At 53.7% G+C, this 16,141-nt stretch overlaps 1 protein-coding gene across 1 annotated transcript; it reads right to left on the reverse strand.

The window, feature by feature from the left end:
* Positions 1-6,607: 6,607 nt before the first annotated feature.
* Positions 6,608-13,827, reverse strand: AP5B1 (adaptor related protein complex 5 subunit beta 1). The gene is made up of 2 exons (XM_002755607.5): positions 13,305-13,827; positions 6,608-13,205 (listed from the first exon to the last, which is right to left on the reverse strand). Exons 1-2 carry the CDS (start codon positions 13,452-13,454, stop codon positions 10,716-10,718), a joined length of 2,640 nt encoding a protein of 879 aa, XP_002755653.2. The 5' UTR covers positions 13,455-13,827; the 3' UTR covers positions 6,608-10,715.
* Between the last annotated feature and the right edge of the window lie 2,314 nt (positions 13,828-16,141).

The following is a 16,141-nucleotide window of genomic DNA, read 5'->3' on the forward strand; positions in this document are numbered from 1 at the left end:
CAGCTACTCAGGAGGCTGAGGTGGGAGGATCATTTGTGCTGAGGAAGTTGAGGCTACACTGAGCCATGATCACACCACTGCACTCCAGCCTGGGTGACAGAATGAGACCTTGTCTTAAAAAAAAGTTATATAATAGTTACATAATACGAGGTGTTTAAATTTCCTAATGGTTCTTCACTTGGATCTGTGTAGGGGTCGGGGGAGAATTCCTGATGGAAGGGGCCTTCCAAGTTTTGTTTGTTAATAATTTTTAGTTTCTTTGCATTAAAATCAGAAGATATTATAAAAGCTATAATTTTATGAGTTTATTGGTGTTTTCCTTATGACCTAATTCAAGTTTTATAAATATTCTGTGAGTGCTTAAGAAGAAAGTGTGTTCCCTATTGGCCCAGAATCCAATATATATCCATGAGATCTGCTGGGTTTATGATGTTGTTTACATCTTCTAGCTCCTTACTCATTTTTTGTCCTCTTGATCTGTCTCGTGTGTTCCTGTCTATATTTCTTTGCATCTCCTGTGGTATTTAATCCCTTTAAATTGGTTGCTATACTACTTGGTGCATAAATATTCCTGAGTGTTACAGCTTTGTGGAGAATTACGGCTTTTATATGAAAACATACCTTTTGTCATGTTTAATGCTTTGTGGCTTGAATTCTTCTTTGTCTGATGTTGCGATCACTACCTCTGCTTTGTCATTGTTTCCATTTGCCTTGATACCTTTGTCCATCCCTTTATTTTTAACCTTTTTGATCACGTTGCTGTGGGCGTTTCTCTTGCTACTTATAGTTAGGTCTCGCTCTCTGAGCCAAATTCAGAACCTTTTTCTTTAAATAGGTGAGTCAAGCCCCTGTACATGTGCCAGTATAACTGGTCCATACTCTGTCATGATATTACATCATTATGTTTATTTTATATTTGTTATTTGTTTCTCTGAGCTATTTTCTTTGCTCTTTATAAACTGGTGTTTAGCAAGGCTTTTATTTTTGCTCTAGGGTCTAACTTTGTACTTACATCTTTAAAAATCTCTATCTGGATTATCCATTTAAGCTTAAAAAATTTTTTTTCATCTTTGCTTTTAAATTTTTTTTAACTTTTATTTGAGACAGAGCTTCCTTTTGTCACCCAGGCTGGAGTGCAGTGGCATGATCTTGGCTCACTATAACCTCTGCCTCTCAGACTCAAGTGATTCTCCTGCCTCAGCCTCCCAAGTAGCTGAGATTACAGGCATGCACCACCACACTTGGCTATTTTTTTGTATTTTTAGTAGAGATGGGGTTTCACCATGTTGGTTAGGCTGGTCTTGAACTCCTGGGCTTAAGTGATCCACTGGCCTTGGCCTCCCAAACTGCTGAGATTATAGGAGTGAGTCACTGTGCCTGGTCTGGATTATCCATCTTTATTGATGGCTTTTTCTCTTGTTTTAGAGATGAGGTTGCTCTGTCATCCAGGCTGAAGTGTAGTGGTGTAGTCATCGCTCACTGCAGCTTCAAACTCCTGGGCTTAAGTGATCCTCCTGACTCAGCCTCCTGAGTAGCTGGGACTACTGGCACACACCACCACACCTAGCTAATTAAAAAAAAATTTTTTTTTGGCCGGGTATAGTGGCTCATGCTTGTAATCCCAGCTCTTTGGAAGGCCGAGGTAGGCAGATCACAAGGTCAGGAGTTCGAGACCAGCCTGACCAATATGGTGAAACCTCCTTTACCAAAAATATAAAAATTAGCTGGGCATGGTGTCAGGCACCTGTAGTCCCAGCTACTTGGGAGGCTGAGGCAGGAGAACTGCTTGAACCCGGGAGGTGGAGGTTGCAGTGAGCCGAGATCACGCCACTGCACTCCAGCTTGGGTGACAAAGCAAGACTCCATCTACAAAAAAAAAAAAAAAAAAAAAGGAACAGTTTTCCCTGGCATCCAAGAGGAGGTTTTCCAGCAATCTCCACTGGCACCGACTTCTCTGCTGCCCTGTGAGCCACAGGCATACCCTGTTCCGCAGATCTGGATCCCAGACCTCGGGGCAGGAAGGGGGCTCTTCCTTGGGTGCTCCACCAAAGTCCTAGGGCTGAAGGCTGTTCCCTATATCTATTATTTCTGTGTTCTTTAGCACTCTTGTCACCTCTTGCTAGCTAATCTCGTGTTACTTCTGTCCCCTATTACAGTTAATATTTCTTTAAACTTCTCTATTCAAATTACTGTCTGGTTCTCTCCTAATTGGACTATTGCTGATACTATGGTCAATAGGTGAGAGTTAAAGGTACCAGCAAAAATTGGCCAGGCACGGTAGTGGCTCCCACCTGTAATCCCAGCACTTTGGGAGGCTGAGACAGGAGGATTACTTGAGGCTGGGAGTTCAAGACCAGCCTGGGTAACATAGCAAGATCCCCCGTATCTACAAAGAAAAAAAATGTTTTTTTGAGGTGGAGTCTTGCTCTGTCACCCAGACTGGAGTGCAGTGGTGTGACTTCAGCTCCTCATTTCCCATGTTTTTAGTTGCAGTATTTCTACTTTTTCACTGTATATAACATTTCTACATATTTGCCCTCATATCCACCTATGTTTTAGTCTTAGACTCTCTCTCTATATATGTGTATATATATATGTGTGTATACATATGTGTGTATACATATATCTACATATATTGTGTATACACACTACACACATACACACACACACACACACACACACACACACATAATTTTTTTAAAGACCGAGTCTTGCTCTATCCCCCAGGCTGGAGTGCAGTGGCACAATCTCGGCTCATTGCAACCTCTGCCTCCTGGGTTCAAGTGATTCTCCTGCCTCAGCCTCCCGAGTAGCTGGGATTATAGGTGCCCACCACACCTGGCTAATTTTTGTATCTTTAGTAGAGATGGGGTTTCACCATGTTAGGCAGACTGGTCTCAAACTCCTGACCTCAAGTGATCTGCTCACCTTGGCCTCCCAAAGTGCTGAGATTACAGGCACGAGTCACTGTACCTGGCCTTTTTTTTTTTTTTCTTTTGAGACCTCACCCTGTCACCCAGGCTGGAGGGTAGTGGTGTGATCATGGCTCACTGTAACCTTGAACTCCAGCCTCAAGCTGCCATCCTCCTGCCTCAGCCTCCTGAGCAGTTAAGACTGCAGTTATGGCCAGGCGCAGTGGCTCATGCCTGTAATCCCAGCACTTTGGGAGGCGGAGGCAGGTGGATCACGAGGTCAAGAGATTGAGACCATCCTGGTCAACATGGTGAAACCCTGTCTCTACTAAAAATACAAAAATTAGCTGGGCATGGTGGCACGTGCCTGTAATCCCAGCTACTCAGGAGACTGAGGCAGGAGAATTGCCTGAACCCAGGAGGCGGAGGTTGCGGTGAGCCGAGATCGCGCCATTGCACTCCAGCCTGGGTAACAAGAGCGAAACTCCATCTCAAAAAAAAAAAAGACTGCAGCTATACGCCACCACATTTGGCCATTTTATTATTATTTTTTTGTGTGTGGAGACAAGATCTCACTATGTTGCTCAGGCTGTTCTCAAACTCCTGGCCTCAAGCAATCTTCCTGCCTTGGCCTCCCAAAGTGCTGGAATTACAGGTGTGAGCCACCATGCTCAGCCTATATATCTGATTTATAATTGTTCTCTTTGGTGTGGATGAAGCACATCTCTGTCAGACTGACCCATGTGTGCAGAATTCATAGGTACTCACTGAAAGACATAAAATTGGTTCCTGAAATTGTGATACTTGAAGGACAGTTGTCTGAATATAAAATCCTGGCTCACGCTTGTAAAGCCATAATGTCTAAAACCTGCTGCTCCGTTGCTGTCTTGCTTTGTATGCTAGTTTAAAAAGTCTGCTGTCGTTCTCATTCTTTTGCCTTTGTAAGTTATTTGATCTTTTTGCCTGGAGACCTTGAGGGTTTTTTTTTTTTTTAAGAGTCTTTTAGGCTGGGCATGATGGCTCACACCTGTAATCCCAACACTTTGGGAGGTCAAGGGAGGTGGATTACCTGAGATCAAGAGTTCCAGACCAGCCTGGCCAACATGGCAAAACCTCATCTCTACCAAAAATACAAAAATTAGCTGGGCATGGTGGCAGCTGCCTGTAATCCCAGCTACTCAAGACACTGAGGCAGGAGAATCACTTGAAGCCAGGAGGTGGAGGTTGCAGTGAGCCGAGACCATGCCACTGCACTCCAGCCTGGGTGACAGAAACAAATACAATACATTTAAACATAAATAAATTTAAAGCGTCTTTGCAATTAGGGTTTTACTAGGATATATCTCAAAGTTGATCACACGGAGTGAATTTTCCCACACTCCCAGTGGGCTCTTCCAACGTACAGATTTTTTGCTCCTGGACAGTTTTCTTATAGTGTTAAATATTAGTTCTGGTTTACTGTTTAGATTTTCTTCAGGGACTCCAGTAATACACATGTGATTCCTTCTTTGACTGTCTTCTGTTTCCATTCCTTTCTCTGGACCCAGCCTACTTATTTATCTCATTTTCATTCTCTCGATTGGCCTTCTGTGTTCCTTCAATGCCCCTTATCAGATTTTATTCTCCCTTGGGCATCCTGTGATTTAATCTTCACTTCTAGATAATTTTGTCTGTTTGTTGCCTTTCTTTCCCAAGTTCAACCAAATCTCTTTCATTTCTTCCTCCGTTTTGTCTATTTCTGTTCTTTGCTTTGAAATTTCCCACCAAAGTGGCTTTACATGTCTTCAAATGCTTGTTTTGAGTATGTTTGGTTCTATTAGAGTGGTGTACTACAGCTCTCTTCTTCATGGCTGTTGTTTCAGAGGTTTGTGTGAATTTTCCTTGGTTCATATGTGATGGAATTCGTTTTCTGATATTTTGCCATAACTTTGTATGTGTGATTCACTTTGTACGTATGATTTTATTATTCACTTTCGTGGTATTAACTGTTTTACACGATCCCTAGATAATGCGCCCTCTTCTGGCAACATTGTAAAGTCCAGATGCTTTAGTGAATTTGTTTTGCAGGGGCGGGAGTGGGGGCTGTGGGTTTTTTTTTTTTGTCTTGGAAGACAATTAAACTTCTCCATTTGCTTCCCTCTTCACACCCAAATGCCAAAGGGCACTTTTCCCTTCTTTTGTGGGTAGTTGCTCCCCCAGGAGCTATGTGTTTCCAAGACAGTGTCTTCATATCTCACCGGACTTTTTTTTTTTTTAAACAAAGTATCACTCTGTCTCCCAGGCTACAGTGTAGTGGCACAGTGTCAGCTCACTGCAACCTCCACCTCCTGGGTTCAAGCGATTCTTCTGCCTTAGCCTCCTGAGTAGCTGGGACTACAGGCATGGGCCATCATGCCTGGCTAATTTTTGTACTTTCAGTAGAGATGGGGTTTCACCATGTTGGCCAGGCTGGTCTCGAACTCCTGACTTCAGGTGATCACCTGCCTCAGCCCCGCAAAGAGCTGGGATTACAGGCATGAACCACCATGCCTGCCCTCATGTGTACTTTTAAATCTCCCGCTACTGCAGACATGTTTTTACATTTTCAGGCTCAAAGTATACTTAAGTCTTTTTGGTGAGGTCTTAGATCAAGCCTAAGTCCCATTACAACCCTCTCCTCTCCTTTGCCCCAGTTTTCCTCAGCTAGTCTTGTCCCTATACAAAGCCTGTGGCAGGTGAGGTTGAAATGGGCATGTGAGAGGGAGACATACTAAGCTGTCATTTGTTTTTCCTTCCTTCCTTTTCTTTCTGTCTTTTTGAGACAAGGTCTCTGACACCCAGGCCAAAGGGCAGTGTGTGATCAAGGCTCACTACAGCCCAGACCTCCTGGGCTCGAATGATCCTCCAATCTCAACCTCCCAAGTAGCTAGAACACCACCATGCCACCACACCCAGCTAATTTTTGTATTTCTTGTAAAGACAGGTTTTCACCATGTCGCCCAGGCTAGTTTCGAACTCTGGGCTGAAGGAATCTGTCCACCTCAGCCTCCCAAAGTGCTGGGATTACAGACATGAGCCACCACACCCAGATGGGTAATTTCTATGTTATTTGTTTTCTTGTTCTTTTTAAGTTTGAGCATTCTTGTCTCCACGTTATCCTGAGGGCTTGCTGTTGCGACATTTTATCTTTTCTCCTCATTACATATTGTTTCTCTAGGCGACACTGGGCACTTAATGCTGCCACCATTATCCTTCTGCCTGAAGGCCTCTGACAAAATGTTGCCTTCCCATTCCTTCTAAGGTTTAGAGGCCTCAGTGTCCAAGGGACAGTGCTGCCAGGAATGAACACTGCATGGTTTTTTTGAACTGGAGGTAAAGGCTGCCTCCCCATCATCATTTTGCCTGGGGACCAACAGCTCTAAGAGGAAGACTGGTCCTGACTGTCCACAGAGAGGCTGTTGCTGCCACACAACAGAGACAAGGAGTCTGCTGTACCCAGGGCATCCCCTGAGACGTCGCTGAGGATTGCTGGGTTCAGTGATAGTGTTTATGAAAGCCTCAAGTGACCCAATACAAGCAGAATGACCAAGGACTCAGACCCTTCAGGAGTGCAGTTTGGGTCACTTCATTAAGATCCCTAAAAGAACCATAGAATAGGTATGGAAGAAAGAAGTTGTAAATATCAACCCAGGGTTAACAGATAAAATACAGGCTGCTCAGTGATAAAAGGAAAACTTTAGTCCAGGTAAGTTTAACAGAGTTTAACTGAGCAAATAACAATTCAAGAATCAGGCAGCCTCTTATGCCAGAGTGGGCTCAGAGACTCCTGTGCTGCCACGTGGTGGAAGATTTATGGACAGAAAAAGGAAAATGAAGTACAGAAAACAGAAGTGAGATCTGGAAACCAGCTGGATGGTGTTTGCCTTATCTGAACGGTTTGAACAGCTGGCCACCTCTGATTAGCCAAAACTCCGCGACTGGCACAAGCACTGGCTACATTCTGTTCACAAGTCCATTTAGGTTACAGTTCACACTGCAAAGAGAAACCTTTAGGCCAAATTTAAAATATGTAAGGAGGCAGCTTTAGGCTCAACATGATTTAACTGGTTATAGCCCAGGCACAGTGGCTCATGCCTGTAATCCCAGCACCTTAGGAGGCCGAGGTAGGAGGATCACTTGAGTCCAGGAGTTCAAGGTTGCAGTGAGCTATGATCGCACCACTGCACTCCAGCCTTGGAAAGAAAGACGCACTGGGAATCGAGCCTCCAGCCAAGACCAGAGGCAGGCACTTCGAAGGAGGAGGAAGCTTCATGCTCAGTGGACCGATGAAACCTACACATTCAATAGCTTACATGAAGAGCTATGAATATTCGTGACGGTGGTTCTGACACATGCATATTGAACAAACATGCATGTAACATACAATCCATGCTCGCTTTGGGGTGGAGACTTAATATTTAAATGTATTACAATTAGGCCCTCTATGGCAGAAGCTCTTTCCATGCAAACGCACGAGCTCTGCAAACCGGGCAGAGCCAGTCCACGGTGGGTGGTCATCAGGAAAGTTACCTCGTGATCCACCCACCTCGGCCTCCCAAAGTGCTGGGATTACAGGCTTGAGCCACCACGCCCGGCCAGCACCTCCATCTAAACATGCACTTCCCCAACTGTCATGGCAGAGGGAGAGGGGGCTGGAAAATTGAACATTGGCAATGACATATTTTGCCCCAAAACTTCACATTTCATTAGCCAGAGCTGGACTTGAAACAGGCAAGGAAGGGTACGTGAACATCAGCATCGTCCACACAGGTGGACAAAGTGACCCATGTGACTTTGGTTCCCTCTTTTTAGGAAGAATTTTTGGTTGTACTTGGACAGTTCCAGGCGTGCCGCTATAGATCTTCAGGAAGCTGAGGTGATGAGCAGCAGTGTGTGATGCTGAGGACACAGAGGGGTGGGGTCTAGGAGCTCTCTCAGGAGGGCTCACAAGGTGCCATCCTGCCTCTTGGTGCCTCCCTAGGAGCGCTGAGAAGATGCAAAACCAAAAGCTTTTACTCCAACATTGCTTAGCCAAGCCACGAACATACATGCCCACCGATTCAGCAATTCTGCCCCTAGCATGTATCCCAGAGAAAGTGTTACATAGGTCCACAGGGGACATCTAAGAATGGCCACTGCAGCACAGTTTTGGTTGGTGGGGGAGCTGAAGGTCATCTGGTGTCCAACACTGGAGGAGTGGATGGATAAAATGGAATGGATGCATAGGTGGGCAGAGAGATGGGTGACAGGATGGCCAGTCCTCACATGGACCAGTTACCTTACTTTTAGGCTAAGGATTAGCATCTGCAGGCAAAGAGATTCCCTCGCCCCTGGAGTTCTGTGGAAGAGAGAAATGGAGTCCACTAATGAGATGTCCTTTGAAGGATGTGGACAGAGGAAACAGGGCCAGGGCCATTTGCCCTGCGGGCCCAGCCTTGGAGATGTTCACTCCTTCAGCAGCAGCTTCAGGCTTCTGGCTTTGGCCTAAGCCTGGCATGGTGGCAGCCCCACCCCACATGCCAGGGCCCAAGCCCACCTTCCTGGGTGCTGAGAAGGGGTGGATGGCAGGACAGTATGTTCTGATCTCAGCTCCAGCGGGAGCCTCCTGGAGGTGGCTTCTCCAGACTTCCCCTGAACTTTTAAGTACCCTGATCCCCTCAAATCTCCTTCTGCCAGAAACAGCTGGAGAAATATGTTTCCTGAAACCGATCCCTTCCTGATTTGGAAATCACTTGCTGAAGTGACATAGCAAGTTATTGCCACATGTCAAGTTTGAGGCAGGCCCCCTGACTTGACCTATAACCTCCCACTGTCCCAGGCCTGGTTCCCTTTTTTCTTTTTTGAGACAGAATCTCACTGTCACCCAGGCTGGAGTGAAGTGGTGCGATCTCATCTCACTGCAACTTCCACCTCCTGAGTTCAAGCAATTCTCCTGCCTCAGCCTCCTGAGTAGCTGGGATGACAGGCACATGCCACCATATCCGGCTAATTTTTGTATTTTTAGTAGAGACAGGGTTTTGCCATGTTGGCCAGGCTGATCTCGAACTCCTGGCCTCAGGTGATCCAGCTGCCTCAGCCTCTCAAAGTGCTGGTATTATAGGCGTGAACCACCACACCCAGCCCAGACCTGTCTTTCTTCTGGCCTGCCCCAATCAGGAGGATCAGGAGGAGTAAAGCTGGCCCATGGGGAACCTGTGGCTGGGAGCCCAAGAGGCAGGGGCAGCAGAAGAGGGCAGACAGGGTTGGGACCTCAGTGGCCCTGGCTGAGGTCTACTCTGATGGCGTGATAATGGAAACCTGCTACCAGATGACAAAACAATTACCAACCAGCTGGGTGACCTTAGGAAAATCACTCAACCGCTCTGACCTACAGATTTCCTCATCTGCGGGGCCCTGCAGAGCTGTTGCAAGGATGAAATGAGGCAACACATGTGCCTGGCAGCACAGCTGGCCCCCACACAGCTGAATCCTGTGTTTGGACGTTTGAGGAAAAAAAAACAAAAACGAGAGGAACTAGTTCTTCTTACCTGGGAAGATTCCTAGGCATAAATTAGGGTTCTCAGGGGCTGAAATTAGAAAAAGTTTAGTCTTAACCCCGATCATGTGGCTCCCTGTCTCAGCCCTCGAACCTTATTAGCAGGCCCCTCCTAGACCGGGCTCCAACTGGCAGAGCTTGGGAAGCTCTCTCCCTGGAGAAACTACCTGGCCACCACAGCCGTTCTGTTTCTGGCTTAGGCCCACTGTTCTGCCCGGCCTGAGCTCCCTGGGGTAGGAACCCTGCAAACTTTGGTGGTTGAGAAGTGCTGGCTTGGCAGGGTGTGGTGGCTCTCACACCAGTAATCCTAACACTTTGGTGAGGCTGAGGCAAGAGAGTCGCCTAAGCCCAGGTGTCGGAGACCAGCCTGGGAAACAGGGAGATCTCATCTGTGCAAAAAATACAGTGATGGCTCACACCTGCAGACCCAGCCACTCAGGGGGCAGAGATGGGAAGATCACCTGAGCTGGGAGGCAGAGGCTGCAATGAGCCCTGATTGCACCCTGCACTCCAGAGCACCAGAGTGAGATCCTGTCTTTAGCACCCCCCCCACCAAAAGAAAAGAAGAAAGAAAAGTACTATCCCACACCCTCTAGCTCCAGCCCCTTCCTAAATCACTGAGCGGCCTTGGGCAAGGCCAGACCCTCTCTGGTGAGCAGAAAGGAGATTTTTCCCCTGCCTCCTGGGCAGGGACCCTGGAGAGCACTAGTGTGTCTGGCTGAGACAGAACTATATAACTCTGCAGTCCTGGGTTCTGTCTGGGGGCCTTCCTGGGGCCTCATCCCCTCCCACACTCATGCTGAAACGTAATTGCCACCGTAACAGTGTAAGACTTAGGACCCTAAGAGGTGATCAGGCCACAAGGGCTCTGCCCTCCTGCAGGGGCCCAGGCTGTTATCTTGGGAGTGGGTTTGCTCTCTCCCCTCATTCTTGTCATTCTGTCCTCTATCACGGGATGATGCAGAAGGGTCCTCGCTGGGCTCTGGACCCTCAACCGCAGACTTCCCAGCCTCCAGAGCTGTGGGCCAATACATTTCTGTTTATTGTAACTTGCCCAGTCTCAGGTATCTTACTAGGACAGCAAAAACAGACTAAGACCCTCACCCCCATGAGCCTGCTCCCAACCAGGGCCCAGAAGAAAACAAGCCAGCGAGGGCACTGGGGAATGCAGGGTTTGGGAAAAAGAGCCACAGGAGTGTGCCCTGGCCCCCACAAGGGCCACAGTCCTGCCCCACCTGGCCTCCTGGGGCTCAGACAGCAGCCGCCAGCCCGCGGAGGTAGTCCCCCACCAGAGGCAGCACGGCCCAGTCATCAGTCCGCAGGGCCACAGGCACTCCGTCTGCCAGGGCTGCCTCCAGCCGCAGCAGCAGCTTTGAGTCCGGGGGCAGGTGGATCGCTACGTAGTAGCTGGTAGGGGGCTGGGCCACCACCACGAAAGGCTCCAGGTGGCGAGACACCAAGCCCTCCAGGCCTTGTGGCCCAAGTGGACACCACACACGACTCTCAGCACCCTCTGGCAGGCAGGAATCCCAGAGCTCCTCAAAGAAGACCAGACCGGCCCCCTCAGGCGGCTGGGGGAAAGGCAGAAAGAGGTCAGCAAAGTTCACGAACAGGGGTGGCAAGTGTGCGTGGCACGTGAGACCGGTGGATGTAGTGTAAAGGGCATGGACATCCAGCCGTGCTGGGGCTGGGCGTCGGGGCTGCAGGGGCAGGAGCAGAGGGCGGGCAGAGCGGCCAGGACACAGGCAGGGCACATGGACAGCCCCTAGGGGTGCATATAGTTGTCCTTCCACGCGGAAGCGCAGCTCCAGAGAGTAGATGGGCTCCAGCGCCTCTGGCAGGAGCTGCAGCACTGGGAGTGGGCCCTTGACCTCATGGGAACCCATGCTCAGCCGTATCAGGGCCGGGGCCTCCTGCACCATCAGTGCTGCCACAAAACCCTGATTCTCGGCCACCAGTGAAGAGGCCAGTGCAGGTGTGGCAAGGGAGGGGCCCAGGGCCACCCCCAACTTGGGTCCTGCCAGGTGTGCCAGGAGGATGTAGTAGAGTCGGGCATGGTCACGCCCATCAGGGTCTTCCAGCTGCCTGGCCAGTACCTGCAGCAAGTCGACTAGGCCACCCCCCACCCCTGCCCGCAGCAGTGCCCGGCAGACCTGCAGCAGGCCCTGCTGTAGGTCCCAGCTGGTGCAGTGGGCAGCCGCAGCCCGTAGAAAGTTGAGGGTAGCACTCTGGGCATCTCCATCTGCCACCCTTGCCAGCATTTGCAGGTGCCAGCAAAGAGCTTCATCCCTGCCTGGCCTGGACACCACCTCCTGCCGTAACACCACCTTCAGGGGCTCCCTCAGCTCAGGGTCTACCTGATCCAAGAGGTCCACAAAGTGGGGAGCCAGCATGGGCCGGGCTCGGTACAGCTGGGCCAGTCCGTGGATCAAGGGGGTCAGCACAGTAGGTTGCCCAGCCAGGCAACGGGCAACCAGGTATGAGGCCTGGAAACAGAGAGTGGCCAAGGCCCGGGGTCCCCCTTCCAGTGCTGCCCTCTGCCACAAGCCGGCCAGCAGCTCTTCCAGGTAGTGCCCTGGGCTTGGAAGCTGGCCTTTCTCCTCCTCTTCTTCATCTTCGGCACAGAGCAGGCACAACAAATGCAGGCGGGCCAGGAGGGCTGTCGGCTCATGCAGCAGATTGGGCAGGAGACCACGGCATAGCTGGGGCCCTAGCAGCAGTGGGGCGGCCTCCTCACCTTCGGGGCCCAGTGGACAGTTCTCGGGGAAGCTCAGGAGGCAGTGCAGGTAAAAGAGATGTGTGGATGGAGGCAGGGCAGGGTGCTGGGCGGCCAAGGTGATCCGGCGGAGCAGCAGTGTTTCATCCTGGGCTGTGAACAGGGCCTCACCAAAGGCCGCCTTGAGCGCAAGCACCGCGTGCAGCAGTGTCAGCTGTGCTGTGCCTAGCAGCCGTACCAACTGCGGCTTAAAGAGTGCTGGTGGCTGTCCCTGCAGACCCCGCAGGGCCCAGCCCAGCAGCCACAGGAGCTGGGCCTGGGCCACAGGAGTGAGTAGATAGGAGGTGTCCAGAAGCTGGGCCACCGCAGCCCGCAGCTCCCGCACCTCCTCAGGGCTGTGCCCTCGTGCTGTAAGGCTACGCTCCCCGTCTCCCTCCTCAGCTGCCGGCCAGCTGGGTGCCTGGGGCTGAAGGCGTCCATCGCCCTCCTCCACTAGTGCCCAATCCCAGGGACCACCCGCAGTTGGGGAGACTCTAGCCGTGAGCAGTGCCCCCAGGCCAGCCCCAGCCCGGGACTGGAGCACCAGGGTGTTTCGCAAAGCAAGGGACAGCAGCAGGCTGAGCGGCTGGACAGGGCCCTCCTGCCCCAGCAGGCCCCGCAGCAGCCCCAGGGAGCCCCCAAGCAGCCCGGGCTTGCAGCTCTCTAGCTCTCGCAGGCACTCGCAGGCGGTGGCCTGCAAGGGACGCTGTTCCGAGGCGGGGACAAAGCCTCGCCCCAGATCGCTGCCCGCCGCCAGGCCGAGAAGTAGGGGCAGAAGCCGGCAGGAGGCGCCCGAGGTGGGGCCTAGCGCACCGCCCACCGCCAGGGCTGTGGTGGCCGCCAGCAGCAGGGGCCGGCGGAGAGCTGAGGGCCGCGGGGGTAGGAGGACCAGGGTGTCCAACAGGGAGGTGGCGGCCACCTCGGCCGCAGTGGCGTCCGGCCACAGCTGGGCTGGGTACTCCAAGCTCAGAGCCAGCAGGGAAACCTGGATGGGGGATTAGGAGGGAATCACGAAGATGAGGTTCCGGACGCGGCAGGCTGGGGTGACCCTGCGGGCCGGGGCAGGGGACACGTGGGGGCCTACCTTGGTCTGTTCGCTCAGCTTCTCATTCCTCAGGTCGCCCAGCAGGTCGCGACCCAAATCCTCCGCCTCGGGACCTGCCATGAAGGCGGACGGGCTGGCCCGGAAGGCCCCCAGGCGCTGGGCCCAGACGTCCCGGCTTAGGGGCCCCATGGTGAGGCGCGCGGGTCCCCGCGCAGGGGAGAGGGAGCCTCAGGCCGCGGCCGCCAGCAGCGCGGGGCCAGCCGCCGACCCCAAGGGGCTGCGGTCACCCCTGGCCGCCGCGCAGATGCCGGCGGGACCCGCGCCCTGCTCCCACGGTGAAACCAAGGCTCTCCGGGCCGACGCCTGGGCCCCCGCAGGACAGGAGCGGGGAGGGGGCGAGGGCGGGTGCGTGCGGAGAGCTCGTTAGGCCGCCGCCCTCTCGCCCGCGGCTCGCACCGAAACCACAGAGCCGCCCGGGCCCCCGGCGCCCGCGGTAACGGGCTGCGCTCGCCGCCTGACTCAGCCGCTGCGGGCGCTCAGGCCGGCCGTCTCCTTCCGGGCTGGCTGCGCGGGGCGGGGCGCGGGGGCGGCTGGGTCTGGGCGGGGCGGGGCGTAACGGGGCCGCCGCCTCCCGCAGGTGCCTACTCGCCGGTTTCGCGGGGGCTAACTGTCCCGCCGCGCAGGCCCTCTTCCCAGAAACCGCCGCAGGCCCGGGCAGGAAAGGCGGAGGGGAGTGAGTCGGGGCGGCGGAGCGGGGTGAGCCTGGGCCCCCGATCCCGGATCCCGCGGCGCGGGGCTGCGATTCCGCGGTCCTCGGCGGACAGCGGCCCTGCCCCACCAGCGCCCGCCAAGCCGCGCAGGGCGGCATCCAGCGCGCCCCCCGCCTGCGCCGGGGTGCACCGCACCCTGCGCCGGCCCCGCGGCCCCGGGGGGCGTGGGTGCGGGTCCTGGGGCTCCCGGAGTGGCCGCTGGGGGTTAGCAAGGTGCGGTCGCAGGGCGCCCGCAGGAAGGGCGCCCCAGCTGAACCGGTCGGGCGGGCGCCGCAGGGCTTGGCTTCGCTTCCCTGACGCCTGCCCAGGCCCCCCACCCGCTCGGCTTGGGGGCGAGGAGCCGGCGCCGCGGTTGCGGCCCTCCGGGAGCTGCTGACCTTTGTTTGCTCGAGGCCGCGCTGGCGGCCCGCAGGGGTCGTGACGGCGAGGGCAGGGCAGGGCCCTAAGTTGAAAACAACGGGATCCATAATCGGGAAGTGCGGGCTGTCAGGGCCTGGCCGGTCACGGGGCTCAAGGCACGCCTAGTGATGGGGAAAACAAGGCCCGCGAGGAGGGCAGCCTTGCCAACCGAGACCTGGGGCCAAGCAGGGCCGGAACCCAGCACTCCTGACTTCAGTGGGCTGGATTCTGGCTGTTTGGGGGTATTCGGGGGAGGGGGGTGTCTGGGCCGCGGTCTCTCCCAGGCCAGAGGCCCAGGTTGCAGGTACCCCACAGACCACCGGTTTCCAGAGCACAGAACGCCGGCGCCCAAACCCCACCACCCACCTCTGGCTCTAATTAGCCGCTTTGAAGATGAAACGGGCCTGAGCCCCCATGCAAGGCACTGCCAACTGGTCTCTCCCTACCCCATCCTGCTCCAGATGGGCGGTGGTAGAGAGTCGAGGGGTGGAGAGTGCCAAAAAGGAGGCTGTCTGGGTGCCTTCGGGGATGGAGAGATACGGACCCACCCAGAGGGACAGGTCCAGCCAGAAGGCCCCGTCCTGGCTCCTCGGGGCCCTGGCTCCACAGTTGACTCACAAGGGGCAGTCTCAAACCACTTCCCTCTAGGTACCTCAGTTTCCCCATCTATAAAATGGGAGTGATAACTCCCACCCAAGAGGCTGTGGGGTGAGGCAGCCTGGCTAATTAAACCCAAGATGAAAGAGGGCAGGATGAGAGCAGCCCTGGGGAGGGGAGGCGGCCTGCAGCAGGAGCCAGTCTGGTTTCCCTGTCTGAGCCCAGAGGGTGCTGGTAACCGCACATCCTCGGCCCTCCCCACCTTCACTAAGTGGTTATTAAACCCCTCACAGAGTTGAGGAGACAGGCTTCCAAGGGTCAGGAGGCCTGGCACTGGCTCCGGCCCCCGGCTCAGCCTCTGACAGCGTGGCCTCTGCCACCTCCTGCCTGAGTCTTGGCTCCTTGGGGCTGAGGGAGGAAACCCACCTATGGTCTCCAATACTGCAATGGACGAATCCACATAGACTCACTGAGGCTCCTAGCAACCCCAAGTACCAAGGGTGGGTACCAGGCACAGGTGAGAAAAGGGAAGGCCACGGAGGCGCAGTCACTCAGTCACAGAGCCCCTCAGAGTGGAGCCTGGACTTCCACAAACAGCCCCTTGCTTCATCTGACCTGGTCCTCCCCCCCGCACCAGGTACCCTCTTGGGTGTCCAGGTCCCTGGGTGGGCCTTGTTCCCACCTGTCTGCTTCCCTATGGGCGAGTGGTGCTGGCTCTGTCCCTGGCAAAGCCATCATCAGACTCACCCAGGACAGAAACATCCCAGCCAAGGAAGGCCCAGGTGTGGGCCACTGCCAGATGCTGAGCTGGGAATTCCCCGATCCATGCCCTCCCCCATTTCTTCTCCTCCTGCTGAGTTTCAGTCCTCCCCATGAAGCCCAGTTGTGGGCAGACACTAGACACAAGGCTTGGAAAAAGAAAAGTCAATTTCCCAAGGGGTCCTGAGCCTCAGTTTTCTCATCTATAAAATGGAGCTCACAGAACACACCCTCACAGAACTGGGTGATGAGGATACAGGAAGGCTTAGGGGAACGAGTCAATAGGCTAACTCATGGAGATGGAGCAGACAGTGGGTGCCGGGCCGGGGGAAGGGGAGACAGTGACAGCTA

The sequence above is a fragment of the Callithrix jacchus genome, chromosome 10, assembly GCF_049354715.1.
Source record: "Callithrix jacchus isolate 240 chromosome 10, calJac240_pri, whole genome shotgun sequence".
Lineage (NCBI taxonomy): Eukaryota > Metazoa > Chordata > Mammalia > Primates > Cebidae > Callithrix > Callithrix jacchus.

Coding starts and splice junctions, on each gene's coding strand:
- AP5B1 (XM_002755607.5), bottom strand. CDS start 13,454: ATGGGGCCCCTAAGCCGGGACGTCTGGGCCCAGCGCCTGGGGGCCTTC. Junction 13,206..13,304: donor AGCTGAGCGAACAGACCAAG/GTAGGCCCCCAC, acceptor TCCCCCATCCAG/GTTTCCCTGCTGGCTCTGAG.